Below are 17,128 nucleotides of genomic sequence, written 5' to 3'. Positions count from 1 at the left end.
GAGTTCGTTTATAAAAAACAGTGGCCACGCACAGCACCGACTCAGCAGGCTTGCCCCCGCGGCTGGCAGGAGCCGCAGGCCCGAATGGCAGGCCCTCTGAAGCCCAGGTGGCCTGAGGCCGGGCATCCCGGCCCCTCCAGAGCCCGCCCCTCCCACAGGGCCTGATGCAGGCACGGCTGGGATCCCGGAGCTGGCCTCTGCTCCCCACAGGCCCAGGCAGGAGGCGGGGGCCGGGCAGTCAGTCCAGCCCTGCCAGCCATCTGGGGCTCAGGCCTGCTGCCACACGGCGCCTGGGAGGCTCTGCAGGCTCCTGTGCAGGAACATCAGGGGCCTGGACCCAAGGAGGGGACCGGAAGGGGTCCCCGCATCCAGGCCCTGAGTGAAAAAGGCAGGAGGAGCCACAGCGAGGGACTCAGTGACATGAGGTGGGCAGAGGTCTCTGTCCATCGTCTCCCAGGTCCTGCGCCCCCCGCCCGGCCTCCACTACTGGGCTGGCTGGGCAGCGGGCCCTGCGGGGGCCCCGTTCTCCTGGGGGGTCTTGGATATGCTGAAGAAGCTGGTCCTCATGGCCTGGTAGCAGGTGTCCATGAGCCTGGGGATGTCGGCGACAGTGAGGCCGCGGGTGGGGACGGCATCCAGCACCTCCACCTTGATGGTTCCTGTTGGGGGTGGGGGTGTCAGCAGCCTCAGGGGCTCCCCTGGGGGGCCCCCTTCCTGGACACCCTGGTCTCATAGGGTTGGCTTTTAACTGAGAATGACTGGAAAACCCGACACACCACACCCGGCCCCTAGGCATGTACTCGAGCTGGGACAATTGCGTGTCCCCTGTTAGTACCACCCAGGGCTCGGGACACGGCCTCCTGCAGAAAGCAGCCTTGCACCTGCTCCCAGGCAGCTCCCTCCTCCTCCTCTGCCACCCCCCTCAGCGGTCTAGGTGGCCTCACCACCCACCTGGGCACCAGGTGCCCTTGCGTGGGGTCTGGAGGGAAGGCCTGGGGGTACCCGGCGGGCTACTGCCCCTGGGAGCCAGGCCCAAACCCGCTGGCTCAGAAGCCCTCCCGGCACGTGATGCACGGTGTGAACTTGGGCCGCCAGCCTCCCTCTGGGAGCCTCTGTCCTCACAGCCCAGGGCTGGGACTCTAGGCACCTCCCCCCCCGCCCCGTTCCCTCCGCCCTTCCCCAGAGGGTCGGTCCCTGCAGGGCAGGGGCCCGTCGTGACCACCCAGACCCGGGAACTCATCTCAGGGCGCGGGCATGCACGGCGGCGGGGGCAGGGGGGTACCTGAGGTGAAGAGCTTCGTCCTGGAGTCGTAGAAGGAGGAGAAGCTGGAGTACACCACGGGCACGATGGGCACCTGTGCACACGGCAGCCTGAGCACCGCTTGCCCACCCCGCCTGGCGTCCCCGGGGGGCCCTGGGTCTGGCCTCGGGGCACGTCCACACGCCGCCGCCTGGCCCTGGGATGCCCTCATGCCCTGGGCAGCCCAGAGGTCCCAGCCTCTGCGTGCACAGCTTCTCCCTAGTACCACTCCTCCAGGAAGCCTCCTGGGTGGGCACATACCCATCTGATCCCGCCTCCCTCCCCCACGGGTCTGTCCCCAGATGGCCCGGCCCCTGTCCAGTTTAGCCACCCCTCCCTTCCTGGCCTCCCCCCCCCCCCCACCGCCCCCGGGGAGGCGGGAGCAGCTCCCAGCAGGGAAGGGGCAGGGCCTGCGGTGTTCCTGGAAGACACCAGGTCAAGTCCCACGGTGACTCCAGTGATGACTCTCCAGGGCTGGAAATGGCACTTGCGCTTAATCATTAACTATGGGGGTGGGGCGCACAGGGAGGGGGTGACGAAATGTCCAGTCTCCTGTCGAGACCGTGCTGCCACGGCCCCCCCACAGCTCCCTGCTGTCTCCTCCCCTCTTCCCTCTTCTCCAGCAACGGGAAGTGACATCGGCCCTGGGCACATGGCAGGGGTGCCCTCCTCTCGGCCAGAAGCAGGGCGTCCCGCTTGGGCAGAGCTGGGCCAGAGCACAGGGTCTGTCCAGCTTGGGCTTCTCCACCCCCTGGGAGCTTCTGGAAGGAGGCCTCACCTGGCCCTGATCAGGGCCACCAGGGGGCGCCAGAGGTCACCCATCACAGGTGAAGGACCCAAGCAAGAGACGCAGATCCTGCCCGGCTGCTGCCGCTCTGACCCCAATCAGGCAGAATGAAAGCACCCTCACCTGACCCCAGACAAGGACGGCCGCCCCTGCACGAACCCCAGCACAGGACTGGGGGTGAGAGCCCTACCAGGTGACCCCTCACCTACGGGGAGACCGCCCCCCCAAAGGATGGATGTGCCCAAGCCTCTCCCGCCATCACCCCAGACCCCAGGACTCCTCTAGGACAAACGGCAGCCCTGGAAGTCAAGGACCAGCAGCACGTAACCCTGCTCCAGCTGGGGTGCTGGGAGACTGACCTCGAACTTGGCACAGCCCTCCCGAGAGCTCAGCCAGCAGAACCTCTACACCCACCCCAGCCTCCCTGGTGGGTCCCCGGCCTGGCCAGCTAGAAAGCGGGGTGCGGGAGCTCCAGGCGCAGGCACGCGGCAACGAGTCATCGCAGGTGGTCTGGGCCTGATCAGGCACTAGCTTGGGCCCTCGGAGCGGGTCGAGGGGCCCAAGGGGCCAGCCTCCTTAGCAGGTCAGGGACAGGTGTACAGGCCGCCGGCCCTGTGCAAGGTGGTCCCGGAGCTCCAGGGGCCCCGGCCCAGCCAGGAGGTCCCCTTCAGCCTTAAGCCAACGCGGACACGCGTCCCGCCCTGCTCCCCGGGGAGGCCGCGGCCAGGACGCACCTGGGCCTGGATCGCCAGGTAGAAGGCACCTTTCTTGAAGGGCAGCAGGTCCCCGTTGTCATTCCGTGTGCCCTCGGGGTAGATCCACACTTTGAGCTGTAGGAGAGGCGGGGGCAGCTGTGGGGCACGGCCCAGGGTCCGCCCCAGGGGGCCACGCCCCTGCGCCCGGCTGTGGCGTCTGCGGTTTAGGGTCAGGCGTGCTGATGCCAGAAGGGAGTTACCCCGAAAGGCATTCGGCCAGGACGCGGCGGGCGGGCCCCAGCCCCGCGCTCACCTTCTCCCTGACCATGCGCTCGCCCACGTCGGCCAAGGCGCTCACGGCCGTCTGGGAGCGCTGCCTGTTGATGAATATGACGCCTCCCAGGTACATGATCAGGCCCACGGGCCCCAGGAAAAGCAGCTCCCGCTTGGCGATCTGCACACAGCGATCGGGCAGGGCCTCCATGAGGCCTGGAGGCAGAGCCAGGAAAGAGAGGGAGAGGGACAGCGAGCGTGACCTCAGGGCCAGGCAGCCACCTCCCCAGGGAGGAGCGAGCCAGCCCTGGCCTTGACCACGGCGCCATCCCTCCCACTGGCTCCCTGGGCAAGGCCCCTGCCCTCTGGGCCGCCGTCTCCCCTGCGAAGGGCGGGTGCTGGGATGGCGCTCCAGCTGCCACGGGCCGCAGAGGCCCGGGCCCGGCGCCGGCCACGGCAACCTCGTCACCCCTCACCCAGCTCCAGGTCCCCCAGCCTGCGTCAGCCCCCTCACCTGCCGGCTCGCCTGGGCCCGGCCCCCACCTGCTGAAGCGGCACCCCTCCCCGCCCTCCCGGGTGGGGGGCGTCCTGGGCTGAGACCCTCGCTGGCCGGCCTACCCATCATGTCCAGGATGCTCTGGTGGTTGGAGATGATGACGCACGAGCGGTCCTCGTCCAGCCGCTGGCGGCCCTTTATCTCAAAGCGAAGGCCGTATAAGTACTTGAAGGAGCGGACGAACCAGCTGATGATGCTGAGAGGAGAGGCGGGGCCGTGGGCAGAGGGCCCCTGCCTAGGGCTCTGCCCGCGGGCCCGGCCGGCCCGACTCGGCCAGACGCAGAGGAGACCGAGACGCAGCGCAGAGACGCCAGCCCCCCTCGCAGACACCTCCCCCCCAGCAGCCGCCAGGTCCTGTCGCTCGGCCCTCCTCAGGACGGCGAGGGCCACCCTGCCTAGACCGGGGACGCACAGGAGCAAGGCGGGGGGTGACAACGGGGAGGGCACCTCCTTCCACGTCCAGGTGTCAGGGACCACACCCATCACCTGGCCCTCAGCCCACACCCCTGCTTGTTAGCCGAGGGGCGGGCTCAGCTCAAAGAGGCTGGAAGCCGAGAGCCCCCAGACCTGGCTCTGGGTCTCATCTTTGTCAGTAGCTGAAGGCCCCGCAGAGGAGGCTAGGCCCCCACATACAGAAAGTGACTGTCCCCCCCAGATAGCGCCAGGAAGAAAGTCTGGCACCAAGCGAGACCTTGGCAAGGAGCTGAAGGTGGCTTCTGTGGTTCAAAAGAGCTACAGCTGGAGCGAAGCTGCTTCCACTCCTCACCCGGCCTACAGGGCTGCTCTGCTGCCCCAGACACACCTGAGGTCACGGGAGGATGGGAGGGGTAGGATGTGCGTGAACCCCACTCCTGGAAGGAAGCTGCCCTGGGCATTCGTGACCTTGCAGGGCTGGCCCGCAGCGCCCCATCAGCGTCACCCGGTACATCCCTGGGGACCGTGTGTGCCGGCAGCCAGCTGGCAGGCAGGCAGGGTGACCCGGCCCCCTGCTCTGCGGGGACAGTGCACACACCTGGGACAGGACAGGTGCTCACGAGGGGCGAGCCCTCCGGGTGACAGAGCCCGAGGCTTGAGGTCACTCTTCTGTGGTTCCTGCAGGACCCCGGGGCCTTCCCGTTCTGCAGGCGGCGGGGGCCCAAGGCTTCGGGACCCAGAACCATGCCTCTTCTCCCGGAAGACCCCGCACCCCACCCCCACGGCCGGCCCTCCTCCCAGGTCCCAGGTGGACGGGAGGGACCCGCCTCATCCAGAACAGTCGAGGACACAGCCTGGGCCCTCGCAGAGCAGAGACCCAGAGCCGGACTCAGTTCCTTAAACTTGCGGTACGAATCAGAGAGCACACAATGGACCCTTGACCCTTTGACGGCGGCACGGGTCCCGCCGTCCACCTCCGGGACTCTCACTTGCCAACCCGACCCCCTGTCCGCATTCAACTCCCTCCCCGACTGCCGCCTCCCCTGGCCCCCCGCCCACTTCTTGTCTCCAGGATCTGACTCCTCTGTGTCCGGAGAGCCCAGTCCCATCGGCCCCCAGCACCCAGCTGCACGGCTCCCAGAGCCAAACCCCCTCATTATGTCCCGGGCTGCTCCCGGGACGCCGGCTTCCAGCTTTGATGACTAAGATTCCCCCAAGAAAGAAGAATGCACTGGGTCCCAATCCGGATTCCTCTCCGAGAACCTGTTTTTCTCCTTTTTACTATAAAAGGCCTCACAATGTGTGTGTGTGTGTGGGGGGGGGAGTCTTTAAGGCCTTAGCCTGCTGTGGCCCCCTTTGCCTGGCAAAGCATTAAAGCTGTTTCTCCATCCCCCTAAACCCTGTCACCGCGTCGCTATTCGGCACAGGTAGACAGAGGCTGAATTTCCTCAACAAGACTGGCATGAGCCTGAGGCCACCTCTAAACCTGGCTTTTCGGAGTTCCCGTCGTGGCGCAGTGGTTAACGAATCCGACTAGGAACCGTGAGGTTGTGGGTTCGATCCCTGGCCTCGCTCAGTGGGTTAAGGATCCGGCGTTGCCGTGAGCTGTGGTGTAGATCGCAGACACAGTTCGGATCCCGCGTTGCTGTGGCTGTGGTGTAGGCCGGTGGCTGCAGCTCCGATTCAACCCCTAGCCTGGGAACCTCCATATGCCGCGGGAGCAGCCCTAGAAATGGCAAAAAGACAAAATAATAGTAATAATAATAAACCTGGCTCTTGAAAAATGTGTGAAGAATGCCAGGCAACAGGCCTGCTTGAGGATGGCAGGGGGGAATCTCAAGCCCATTTTGAGGCCTGCCCCTCAACCCCTCCTGGGCTCCGCGGCCCCCACCCAACCCCCAGCAGGGAAGGCAGCGACTCTGTCCTCTCAGGAAGCCCAGGCTGCCTGGTGCTCCGCACCCAACACCCACCCAGCACCCCTCGTGTCAGCCGCAGGAGCCAAGGGGCTGCCCCTCCCCTCCCCAGCACTGGGCCTCCTCCACTTCCTCCAGGCTGCCCCGGGAAGGGCCCCCAAACCCCACGTGGGGGGAGGGAAAGCAGGGGGTGGAGCCAGGGTTGCCTGAAGCCCAGGCAGCCCAGGGCTGGGTTGAGTGCATGGCCCAGCGTTCCAGAAGCTGCTGCCAGCTGCCAAGTGGGTGACTGGTGCCAGCTTTCCATGCCAAGGCAGGTGGCTCCCCAAAACAGGTCCCTTCCAAGTGCCCGCAGACACGGGCCTCCCTTAAGCAGAGGGGATCCCGGCCCTTCCGGGATCTCTCAGGAGCCCTCGTAGAGAGGTGAGCGCCGTAGACAGCGCAGATTCTCCGAGGCCTGAGGCCCACTCCTGGCAACCGGCCCTCCTGGACCTTCTGCGCTGGGCCCCTCCCAGGCTCCCAGGTTTGGGTCCTGACCACCTTCTCACCAGCTGTGTGGACTCGACTTCCCTAAACTTCCACTTCCATGCCTGAAAGGCCAGAGCCAGACGAGGCCAGACCACCCCGACCCCGACGGCCCCTGGGAGCGCTCCTCAAACTGGCTGTGTTGATGGTGACACGGGCAGAAGAGAAGAATCCAGAGGAAATGGAAGCAGAGGCCCGGCCCCCGCCACCACCCGCCGGGAGGCGGCTCAAGGTCAGGTCTTGGCCACACGCTGACCTTCGGCCTCAGCCCCTGGACTTGGCCTCGGCGGCTCTGGGGAGACACAGCAGCTGTTTTGGCCGAGGGGCACCGGTCCTCAGCCAGACCCCATGGGCTTTGCCCGGAGAGAGAGGGGCTGGGGGGACTGGGGGAGCCCAGGGGGCTGCAGAGCCATGGATCTGCTCTGGCGACAGGAGGCCCTGCAAGGCCACTTGGCAGGGCAGGGGCACTTCTAAGTGTCATATGAGCTGGATCACAGGAGGGACAGGAGCTGGGGGCTTCCAGCCTGTGTGATACCAGGAGGATGAGGGAGCAGGTGGACGCCAGGGGCTGGAAGAGGGGGGCCAGCGAGCACAGCCTCCAGCCCTCCTACCATGCCCGGGCTCTCGGGAGCTCTGGTCCAGCCTGCAGAAGTGCACACGGGGGGAGGGTCTGTCCACATCATCCCGCCCCTGCCCCCTGACCCGGCAAAGCCAGCACAGACTTTCCTGCGAGACCAGGGCCCCAGGCCAGCCCGCAGGTGCGGTGCCCCCCCCACGCACACTGGCTGCGCTGTGTCCCCAGCCCTGCACCCCCCACCCCAGGACCATGCAGTGGCCGCAGCGCTGGATTCAAACCCTGAGCAGCATTGACCAGGTGTCACCTGCTGGCTGTGACAAAACCCACCCCAGCATTTTTGAGCCAGTGTGGGCCCCACAGACTGGGCGCCCGCTGCCCTGCTTCCCTGCAGCCTAGCTATGCTACCCAGGTCCTGGGCACCGGGACGGACGCAGAAGCAAGCAGTTCAGTCCCCAGAGGACCTGCCATTAATAGTGGCACGCACCCTGGATCCTGAGGATGGGGACGGCCACAGGACAGAGGGGCTGGCAGCCAGGAGCTGCCCTGCCCTGACCACCTGTTATGCACGAAAAGGTACCCTCTCTCAGCTAAGCCTCTGTCGTTAGGCTTCCTGCAGCCGAACCTGATTTTAACACACATAACTTCCCTGGCCTTCATTTTCTTTTCTGTAGAATGGGTGTCCAAAGGGCATCTGTTTCCCAGGACAAAGAAACGTGACCTGCTACCTAGCCCCACACACAGGACACCCCAATCGGGGCGGGGTCCCTGGCCTCGGCCCCCAGGCTGGTCGGAACAGAGCCAGCCTGTGCTCGGCCACGCCCTGCAGGAACTCACAGCAGAGATGGCACAGGCCTCCTTGGGGGCCCACCCAGAGCCCCTCATGGGAGGAGCTGCGGATCAGGGAAATGAGGGGGTGGGCAGAGTGGGGGCTGTCCCTCCCAGACCTCAGGGCTTCCCCAAAGCCCGCGCTCCAGCCCCCAGTGGCCAGGTGCTGGGGCGGGGCGGGGGGGGGTTGCGGAGGGAAAATGAAAGCGTCCCTGCTCTGCCGAGACCCGGCTCGGGGACCCCGGGCAACCCCCTCCCATTGGAGGCTGCCAGCTGCTCCTCTGCAGATTCAGCCATAGAATGGAACGCGCGACAATCCCTGCTCCCAAGGTCAAGGCACTGCGGTACAGGGCGGCGCTGCTGAGGTGGAAGCAGAGGCTGGCCGTGGGCAGAGTCCTTCCGGAAGTCGGGGAGGGACTGGAGCAGGGAGCCCGGGGGGGCTCCCGAAATGGGGGGTAGGGAGCCTGTCTACGCAGCCCCAGCCTCCACCTCCATCCTCCTGGGTCATGTCCCTAGACAGGCTGCCTGGGGGACACAGCTCCACCTCAACCCCTGCACCTGACAGCCCTCAACGGCCACATCCCTTGGGGACCTCGTGGGCACCCTGTCCCTACCCCCTCCTCCCCATCGTGGAGAGCCCTGGGGTCACCGCTGCCACTTAATGCTTGGGGCCTGGGCTGCAGGGAAGGAGGCTCTGGGTGCCTGCTCTCCCCCCACCGTCTCTCTGGGAGGCCAGCACCTGTTATATTATCCCGGAGGGGCCCCTCAGCAGCACTGGGTCTGGGGGCTCCTCTGAGGAGGGAAAGGCAGCAGGAAGCCCCCCTCCCCAGCCCCGTCAGGCCCTCCAGGGGCCGGAGAAGGACACCTCCGTTGACCAGAATCTCGGGTGAAGCTAGGGGCCAAGCCAGGCTCAGGGCTGAGGAGAACGCGCCCAGGCCAGCAGGGGCCAAAGGGCCCAGGGTGGGGTGGAAGCGGCAAGCGCTACTTTGGCCAGCCTGCCAGTCCAGCGACCGCGTCACAAAGGGTGGCTGGTGACTTCTGATTTGACCCCAGGGAAGGAGCAAGTTGGGCCTTTTGAAGACAAGGCAGCAGCTTGTAAAGAAGCAGCCACCTGATGATACAGAGCCAGGGAGGGGACGGTTCACTGCCAGGAACACCTGTCACCTGCTAAAAACCTGCTCTGGCGCTCTGAGTCTCTGATTCCACCCATGCTCAGGATGGCCTGACCCAGGGCACCCTCCCACCCCATGCAACGCACCCCCCCTCCCGCCCCCGGGCTCTGGGGCCAGCAGCTGCTCCAAGGAGCCCACGGGCCGTGGCTGCCTGAAACCACCCCAACCCCTGCACCTCCAGGGCAGGTCCCCAGCAGGCACTGCCCCGGAGACTGGCTGAGAGCCCACTGCCCTCAGGGGACCTAGGGCCTCACTCTCAGAAAGAGCCGTGCAGGGCAGGCCCCCAGCCCTGAGGACCCCTACTTCTGGACCCAGGCCCCTCCACCTCAGAGGGTAGGCTGCTTGGGAAGGCAGCTGGAAGAGGGACAGGTGGGCTGGCCCCAAGACGATGGCCTGGGCCATCTGGGGGGCACTACAGACCTACAATGCACCCTCCTCAGTCGTCACGCCCACTCTCAGGGTCACAGAGCCCCCACCATAGGGCCTGGAGGACATACGAAGTGTGGGCCAGTGTTGGCAGCATCAGCCTGCCCAGACGGACGAGGGGACAAGGACAGGGGTGGCAGGGAGCAAGGAACCCTCACCTACTGCCGTGGAAGCAGGTGAATGGTGGGAGCCTCGGGAGCGCAGTAATTCTGCACCAGGCCATAGCCCAAAGGCCGCGGTTGCAAAAGCCACCGGGAGAAATGTCAGCAAGAGCCCCTCCCACCGGGCAACTGGGAAGAGGGCAGGGAGCCGCTCTCAGGTGGCCCTGCTCCCTGAGCCTCGGAGCCAGAGAGGCCCCCCACTCCTTCAGTCCCATCACCCACAGCAACACCCAGCTCCCCCGCCACCCTGGGCGTCCAGAGGAAAATTCCAGCCACCACCCCATTCTTGCTCCTGGCTTGAAGCTGGACCCCAAGGGGCGACACTCCCCGCCCGCCGTCCCCAGCGCGGAGCCAGCGCCCCTTCCTAAGAGGAAGGAAAGCGCAACCTGCCCGGTGCACGAGGACAGGTGCGCTCATCCGCTGCCGGGGGTGGGAGGGGGCGTCAGGACGCCCCGGCCCTGAGCGGGCGGGTCCAGGCGGGGCGGCGCTCCGGCCGGAGGTCCTCCCGGGGGCAAGCCCGGCCGACCTGCCTCTTCCTCCCCGCGGGGAAGCAGGACGGAGCCTCGGCCAGCCTGGCCCGGCCGCGTTCCTCTCAAAGCCGCCCGGCACGCCGCACTCTCTGGGCGGAGGAGGGTGGGAGCTCTTTAAACTTCTCCGTGCCCGCCCCGGGCGCGGGGACATTGTGACGCCGGCTCCGGGGACCCTGCCCAGCCCGGCAGCGTCTCCCATCCGCTCTGCCCTCCGCGCGGCCGAGCGCCGGGAGCCCGGGAGAGCCGCGGGCGGGGCAGGAAGGAGGGAAAGGAGACGGGAAAGTTAGGGAAGCGGAAGCGGCGGCGGCGGCGGCGGCGCCCCCCGGCTCGGCTCCCTCCCGGACTCGGCCCCCTCCCCGCCCGGGCCCCCTCCCCGGCTCGCGGCCCCCTCCCCGCCCGAGCCCACCGCCCCCCGCCCCCCGGCTCGCGGCCCCCTCCCCTCCCGGCCCCCTCCCCGGCTCGGCCCGGGGCCCCTTACCTCATGTTCTCCACCGTTCGGCCGCCGTGGCGCAGCAGGCAGGTGGCCGCGGCCACGATGGAGACCGTGAAGCAGAGCGCGCAGTACAAGCCGATCTTGGCGTAGAACTTGGCCGAGCGGCTCAACTGCACCAGCAGCAGCAGCAGCAGCAGCGCTGCGCTCAGCCACGGCCAGACGTCCATGGCCGCGCCGGGACCGCGCCCGGGGGCCCTCTCGGAGCCCCGACGGCGCGGCCCAAAGGCTCCCTGCCCCGGCTCCGGCCGCGGGCTGGCGGCTGCGGGCCCTGCTCCCCGCCCCGCCCGGCCCGGCCCGCGCCCCTTATTGCGAGGGCCGAGGGGCGGGGCGGCCCGGGTGGGGAGAGACGCGGGGCCGAGGACGCGGCTAGGTGCGTCCCCGCCCCGCCCCGCCCCGCGACGTCCCCACCCGCCGCGCGGTCACCGGCCCCGGCGCCGCCCCCAGCCCGGCCCCGCCCCGGCCCGCGGCACGGGGGCCCCCCGCGCCCCCCCCCGCCCCCGCCCAGCTGCCGGCCGCCCGGCCGCCTGGCCTCTGGCGCCGCGCCCCCCTGCCAGCCCCCCCGCATCCCCGCAGCGGAGCGCCTGGGCCCTGGCACCCCGGGGGCCCCCCACCTCCGGGCCGCCCCCAGCCGGCCACGCCCCAGAGCCCAGACCGCGGCTCCAAAGGCGGCCCAAGGTCGCAGCTGCCCGTGCCAGTCTGGTGGCCGCACAAAGGGGCCCTTGACCGTGCCCGAGTGACCAACAGCCACCCGGAGGGGTAAGCCCGCCGTTCAGGTCTCCAAGAGCGATTGCGGGGAGACCCAGCCTTGTGGGGCCTGGTGGGCACACTGAACTGAGCAGAGGGGTGTTGAATAGGCATGAGGCGCCATTCTGGGCAGGGCTGGGAGTGTGGGCCTTGGGGGCCAGGGCCAGGGCGTTATTTCCGGCGCTTCTGGTGCCCGGCCAGCGCAGATACCCGCGATCGTATCTCAGCAACGGATGGGCAGCCTGGCAGGGCCGTGGTGAAGCTAGCGCTGGCTGGAAGGAGCAGGGGCCCTGCCACCTGCTCCAGGTCACTGCGTGGGCCCTGCCAACAGGTCTCAGAGCAGCCTGAGGTTGTAAAACCGAGTTTCCTTTCTGCACAAGTGCCTCCACCTGGTGGGCCGGTTTGCTGCAATCTGCACAACGGTCACACGAGTGCAGCCCAGGGGCCTTAGCAATTATACTGCTGGCCCCGTCCTTTTTCACATGCTGGGGCGATGTTGCCGAGGTGCTCCACCGGAGCCCCAGACCTGCTGGCTGGGGGCTGACAGGCACCAAAGCTCCATCACCGGCAGGAACCGGGGGCCTCCGGGGGACCAGGAGGTGGGGTTTCCCCGCTGGGACAGAGCGGCGCGTTCACAGGCGTGTGCTTAGCTTTTCGCTGCACTGAAGTGTCTTGGCTGCGTCCGCGTGACACCTGAGGGCGCTTGAGACCAAAGCCTCTCCGCGCATTCATTCTCTGGCTCAGTCTTGTCCCTGTTCCAAATCCGTTTGGCCATCCCTTCGTATCAAGCAGACCAGCTCTTTCCCACTCTTGGAAGAGGATACTGCTGCCCCCACCCCGCACCCCCGGGCCAGGGGAGCCTCCCCAGGGAGAGGGTGCTGGCTCCGCTGCGCCCCCCGCCCCCCAGGCTGCGGGATTTCCTGCAAGGCTCCACCAGAGCAGGTGGGTGGGTTGGGTGGGGACCGTACAGCCAGGGGTGCCGCAGGGGGCTGGGTGGGGATGCTGGGTCCCAGGCGGGCTTCTCAGAGAGGGGGTCATCACCCCCCCCAACCCCGGCAGAAAGAGCTGCCCACCCCAGTGCTTCCCCTTGGCCCGCAGCTCCCGTGGCTGCTCCCCTGGGACTGTCTGCTCTGTTCGCTGGTGTCTGAAGCCCCAAGAACAAGCCTGGCACCTAGTAGGTGCTCAATAAGCGCTCCCTAAATGCACCCCCATTTTACAGAGGAAGTCCCTGTTCCCCACACCCGCTCCCCTGGCCCCCCTGCTCCCTGGGGGCCTTCTGGAAAGCCTGTTGCTCAATGTCCCTTCCTCCTCCGGTGAAGTGTTGAAAGAAAACGCCCCCTTTTCCTCTTGCCGGGGAAGGGGGAGGGGGAGGGCCTCAGACTTTGCAGGGTGGGTCTGAAACAAACGTCAGTATTCTACTGTCTTGCCCCATGGGGAAAGCCAGCAAGGAACTCTTTTTGCTTTTTTGTCCTTTTGCCTTTTCTAGGGCCACTTCCGCAGCATACGGAGGTTCCCAGGCTAGGAGACTTGTTGGAGCTGTAGCCGCCAGCCTACACCAGAGCCACAGCAACGTGGGATCCGAACCGCACCTACGGCCTACACCACAGCTCACGGCAACGCCGGATCCTTAACCCACGGAGCAAGGCCAGGGATCGAACCTGCAACCTCATGGTTCCCAGTCAGATTCGTTAACCACTGAGCCACGACGGGAACTCCAAGGAACTCTTTTTGTTTCTAGAAAGTGAGTCACCAGAGAACCTTCTGGGTTGGTGGAAATACCAAGAGACAAGAGATGCACTCTAAAAGTATGGAGTTCCCTGGTGGCTCAGTGGGTTAAGGACCCGGTGTTGTCACTACTGCGGCTCTGGTCGATCCCTGGCTGGGGAGAACTTCCGCATGCCACGGGCATGGCCAAAAAAATCAAGTAAAATAAAATGAGTGATTCACAACTGAGCACAACCAGCCTGGGCTCCCTTGGGCTCCTCCCATGCACAAAGCCCCAGTGTGAGGGGCTCTGACATGCCAGCGTCCTGCCTGACCCTCCCGGGCACCCTGGGTCCCCACAGGCACCCAGGGAAGGTGCTGGGTGGGTTTGTGGCTAAGTCAGGCTCAAACTCTCTCCCTGCTGGAGGAGAGCTGGGAGCCCTCCTGGGCCTGTTCTGGGACCCAGCCAGATAGCATGTGACAGCAGGTGACCCAATCAAGGCTGAGCCCGCCCCACCTCCTGAGGCCACAGGAGCCTGACAGACCACCTCCCCGTCTGCTCCCCCACCCCTCGCCCCCCGGCCACCCTCTGCCAGGGCCAGGGTGCGGCCCTAGTGTTTATCGCGAGCTGGGTGGGGTGTCTGGAGGGAAGGGCCTTGCTGGAGGCCGAGATAAACCACCATTTGACCCTTCTCACTGCGTGGCAGGGACAGGGCAGGGTGCCCTACCTTTGAAGTCTAGAGATCTGGCTAAACGCCAAGGCACCCAGGCCTCCTGGGCAGTGGAAGGCCGGGCCTCAGGAGGTGGGTTCCTGTGCCTTCAAACCCACACAGGAGAAAGGCCAGACGAAGCCAGGGAGGGAGTGGCAGCAGTGAGGGCAGCAGCCAGCAGCCCCTGCCCAGCAGGTGGGCACTCAGGGAGGGGCCCGCCTCCGCTGGGGCCCCAGGTCAGCCCTGGGGTGCCTGCCGAGCTGCCCTGGGCCTGTGTGCTTTGGGGTTTCCCAGTGGGTGTGCCACTAGGCACCCGTGCCAGCCCGCCACCAGTAAGAAAGTGGCCTGTGAATCTTTCATGGGCTTGTGCTTAAAAATAGATGAGGTGAGGCCCATGGGCCCGATTCCCGGGGCTCTGCAGGGGGCACTGCTGGGGCCGCAAACTCCCCAGGGAGAGGGCAGGGGCCTGGCCGACAGGCCCGGGCACACACAAGGAGCCAGGGACAGGGAGCCTGTGCCCGGGGCCAATGGGAAAGCGCCATCTGGCTGTGCTGTCAGGAGCTCCAGGGTCACAAGGCTGGGGGAGGGTCTGAGCCAGGCCACACCGTGTGATCCTTCCTCCCCAAGAGGGACAGAGGACCACGAGAGGGTGATGGGGGGTCGGGCAGAGGAGGGAAGCTGGAGCTGCACCGGCCCTGCCCCCGCCTGAGAGCTGGGCCCTGGGGTGTCAGCAGCACCCACCCCCCCAGCTTCTCATGCCCACAACGTGCATGTCTGGGTTGCAAGCTTGGGTTGCCAGGCGCACCCACGGCAGGGACAGAGAGCTGGGGACATCGGGGCTGAAGGCAGAAGGCGTCCACGCAGACGCCACTTCAAGGTCGCGGAGCCCGAACGGCCCCACCAGCCTCCCTGCTTCTAACATCAGCGGTAACCCAGGTCTCAGGTCCTTGGAGGTGGCCTCCCTCGGCCCCCACTGGACAAAGAGGGCACCCTGGCTGCCTGGCCAGCAAGATGGGGCAGAAGATGGGGTTTGGTGGGGGTGTTCAAACCCAGGGTCAGCCCCAGGCAGCCCCCCGCCCCCCGCGTGCTGCCGCCCAGCCCTTCCTCTCAGGGCCATTCCCTCAGCTGTGCAGAGGGGCAGTGCCCTGAAATGGGACCGGCTGAGTGACGTGCCAGGCCCGTCAGCCGCTCTTCCTGTGGCAGCTGCCCTCAGCCACCTCACCCCTGGCCCAGCTGGTGTCCAAACTCCGTCAGCTGCCCTGCTGCTCCTCAGGCCAGCGTCGGGGTGGACGAGGCTGGAGGCCCAGCTGGCCACACCCCACCCCACCTCATGCCACCGGTTCCCAGCTTCAGCTGCCGGCCAAGGGGCTGCCTCTCTGGCCTCCAGGTGCCCTGGTCCCTTTTGTCCTGCTGAGCAGTGGGCGGGGGGCAGGGGGTCCTCGGCGTCCTGAAGCGGGAGGGGCAGGGCTCGGCTGCTCCCGAGGCCTGGGCTGGCAGTGGGGCCCACCTCCCCGAGAGGGGCTGAGTGGCTCTGAGGGCACCCGAAAAGCTGGCAGGAACGGCTGGCCTGCTCCTGTGCAGCGCTGGTCCACCCTCCGGACAAGCAGACTCAGGGACTGGGCACGACTGAGCTGCCCACAAGCCCCAGGGCCTCACCCCTGTCTGTCGGGCCCCCATGGGGACCCGGACCCAGGGAGGGGGTATCCAAGCTCCTGCCTCCGCCCCTGTGTGTGCACTCACACACACACTCACAGCCGTGCACACCCCACACACTCGCACACTCACAACCATGTCCACTCGCACACGCCCCCACACGCACTGGAGCAAGGCGGCCCCCCGAGTGAGTCCGAGCCCCGTCCATTCACGAACCCCGTTTAGGCCTAGGGGAGCTCTTGGCCCGACTAGAACTAAGTTAGAAGGGCGGATGGCAGCACAGAGCCGTGGCGGGAGTGGAAGCCTGGCCAGGGGAGACGAAGGAGGGCCCTGGGGGAGGAGGGAAGGAGGGACACGAGTCAGGACCACCCGGCACAGTTATGCAGGTTGTGCATTGCACAAGTCTAGAGCATTCCAACAAGTCTAACCACGGCTGGAGCGTCCCTCCGGGTGAGCAGGCCTACTTCTCTGGCCTTTAACCCTCACCACACCCTTCGCCTCCCAGAGGCTGGATAAGTGACTCCTGAATCAAAGTCAGTGGATCCTGTGCCCTCTTTGCAGCAGGTCAGAGGTCAGAGGCAAGGTTCCAGAGTTCAGCCGATGTCACCCCCACCCCGCCCTGCCACACCTCTGCCTAGATGCCAGGCAGCACCACTGCCATTATTCCCCTGAGTCACTGCGTTGGGCAGGTGCGGCCTCCTGGTGACCCATCTGACATCCGGCACTGAGCTAGTGAGCCTGGAGCCGGGCCACGGCCCCACCCTGGACTTCCCTGAACGTGTGTGTGCTGTCCCAGGTGCGGGCACCAGACCTAGCAAGTAAAACCCAGGGCACTGGGTAAGACCCGAATTTCAGATAAACGAGGAACAGCTTTTTTTTTTTTTTTTTTTTTTTTGTTATTTTTAGGGCTGTACCCACAGCATATGGAGGTTCCCAGGCTGGGGGTTGAATTGGAGCTGCAGCTGCCAGTCTACACCACAGCCACAGCCATGCAGGATCTGAGATGCGTCTGCAACCTACACCACATCTCACGGCAACGCCGGATCCTTAACCCATGGAGCAAGGCCAGGGATCGAACCTGCAACCTCATGGATACTAGTCAGGTCCATTACTGCTGAGACACAACAGGAACTCCAAGGAACATTTTTTTAGAACAAGTATGTCCCATGTAATATTTGGGACACACTTGTACTAAAAAATGTCATTTGTATGGGAGTCCCCATACGAGGATGAGGGTTTGATCCCTGGCCTCGCACAGAGGGTTAAAGATCAGATTCCACGTTGCTGTGGCTGGCATGGACCGGCAGCTGCAGCTCCGACCCCACCCCCAGCCTGGGAAAGTCCATATGCCACGGTGCCACCCCAAAAAGGAAAAAAAAAATGCCTTTTGCTGTTTGCATGAAATCCAAATCTCACCAGGGGTCCTGTATTTTATCCAGTGACCCCCCGCCCAGAGGAGGGCCCCGTCCTCCTCTCCAGCCCGGGGTTCTCCTGGGCACCTGCCAAACCCGCCTGGCCTCTGGGGATGCCTGGGCAGCACTGCCCTCTAGTGGAAGTAGCTCCAGCCGCAGGCGAGGGACAGAGTGGGGAGTACGGGGCCTGGAGCCTTCGCTGGGGGCAGGGCGGGGCGTGAGGAGGGGGATGAGCCCCGAGAGTGGACCCCAGCCTCCAGC

The 17,128-nt window shown here is 66.0% G+C and overlaps 1 protein-coding gene across 1 annotated transcript; it reads right to left on the bottom strand.

Annotated features, from left to right (window-relative positions):
* Positions 1 to 240: 240 nt before the first annotated feature.
* On the bottom strand, positions 241 to 10,930 carry AGPAT2 (1-acylglycerol-3-phosphate O-acyltransferase 2). The gene is given in 6 exon segments (NM_001130534.1): positions 241 to 659; positions 1,283 to 1,355; positions 2,822 to 2,917; positions 3,096 to 3,271; positions 3,674 to 3,807; positions 10,630 to 10,930. Coding segments are annotated over 6 exon segments (837 nt in total). The 5' UTR covers positions 10,812 to 10,930; the 3' UTR covers positions 241 to 483.
* Positions 10,931 to 17,128: the final 6,198 nt, after the last annotated feature.

The sequence above is a fragment of the Sus scrofa genome, unplaced genomic scaffold (genome assembly GCF_000003025.6).
Source record: "Sus scrofa isolate TJ Tabasco breed Duroc unplaced genomic scaffold, Sscrofa11.1 Contig1206, whole genome shotgun sequence".
NCBI lineage: Eukaryota > Metazoa > Chordata > Mammalia > Artiodactyla > Suidae > Sus > Sus scrofa.
The sequence above is the reverse complement of the archived record's forward strand: the minus strand, read 5'-3'. Positions and strand labels throughout refer to the sequence as shown.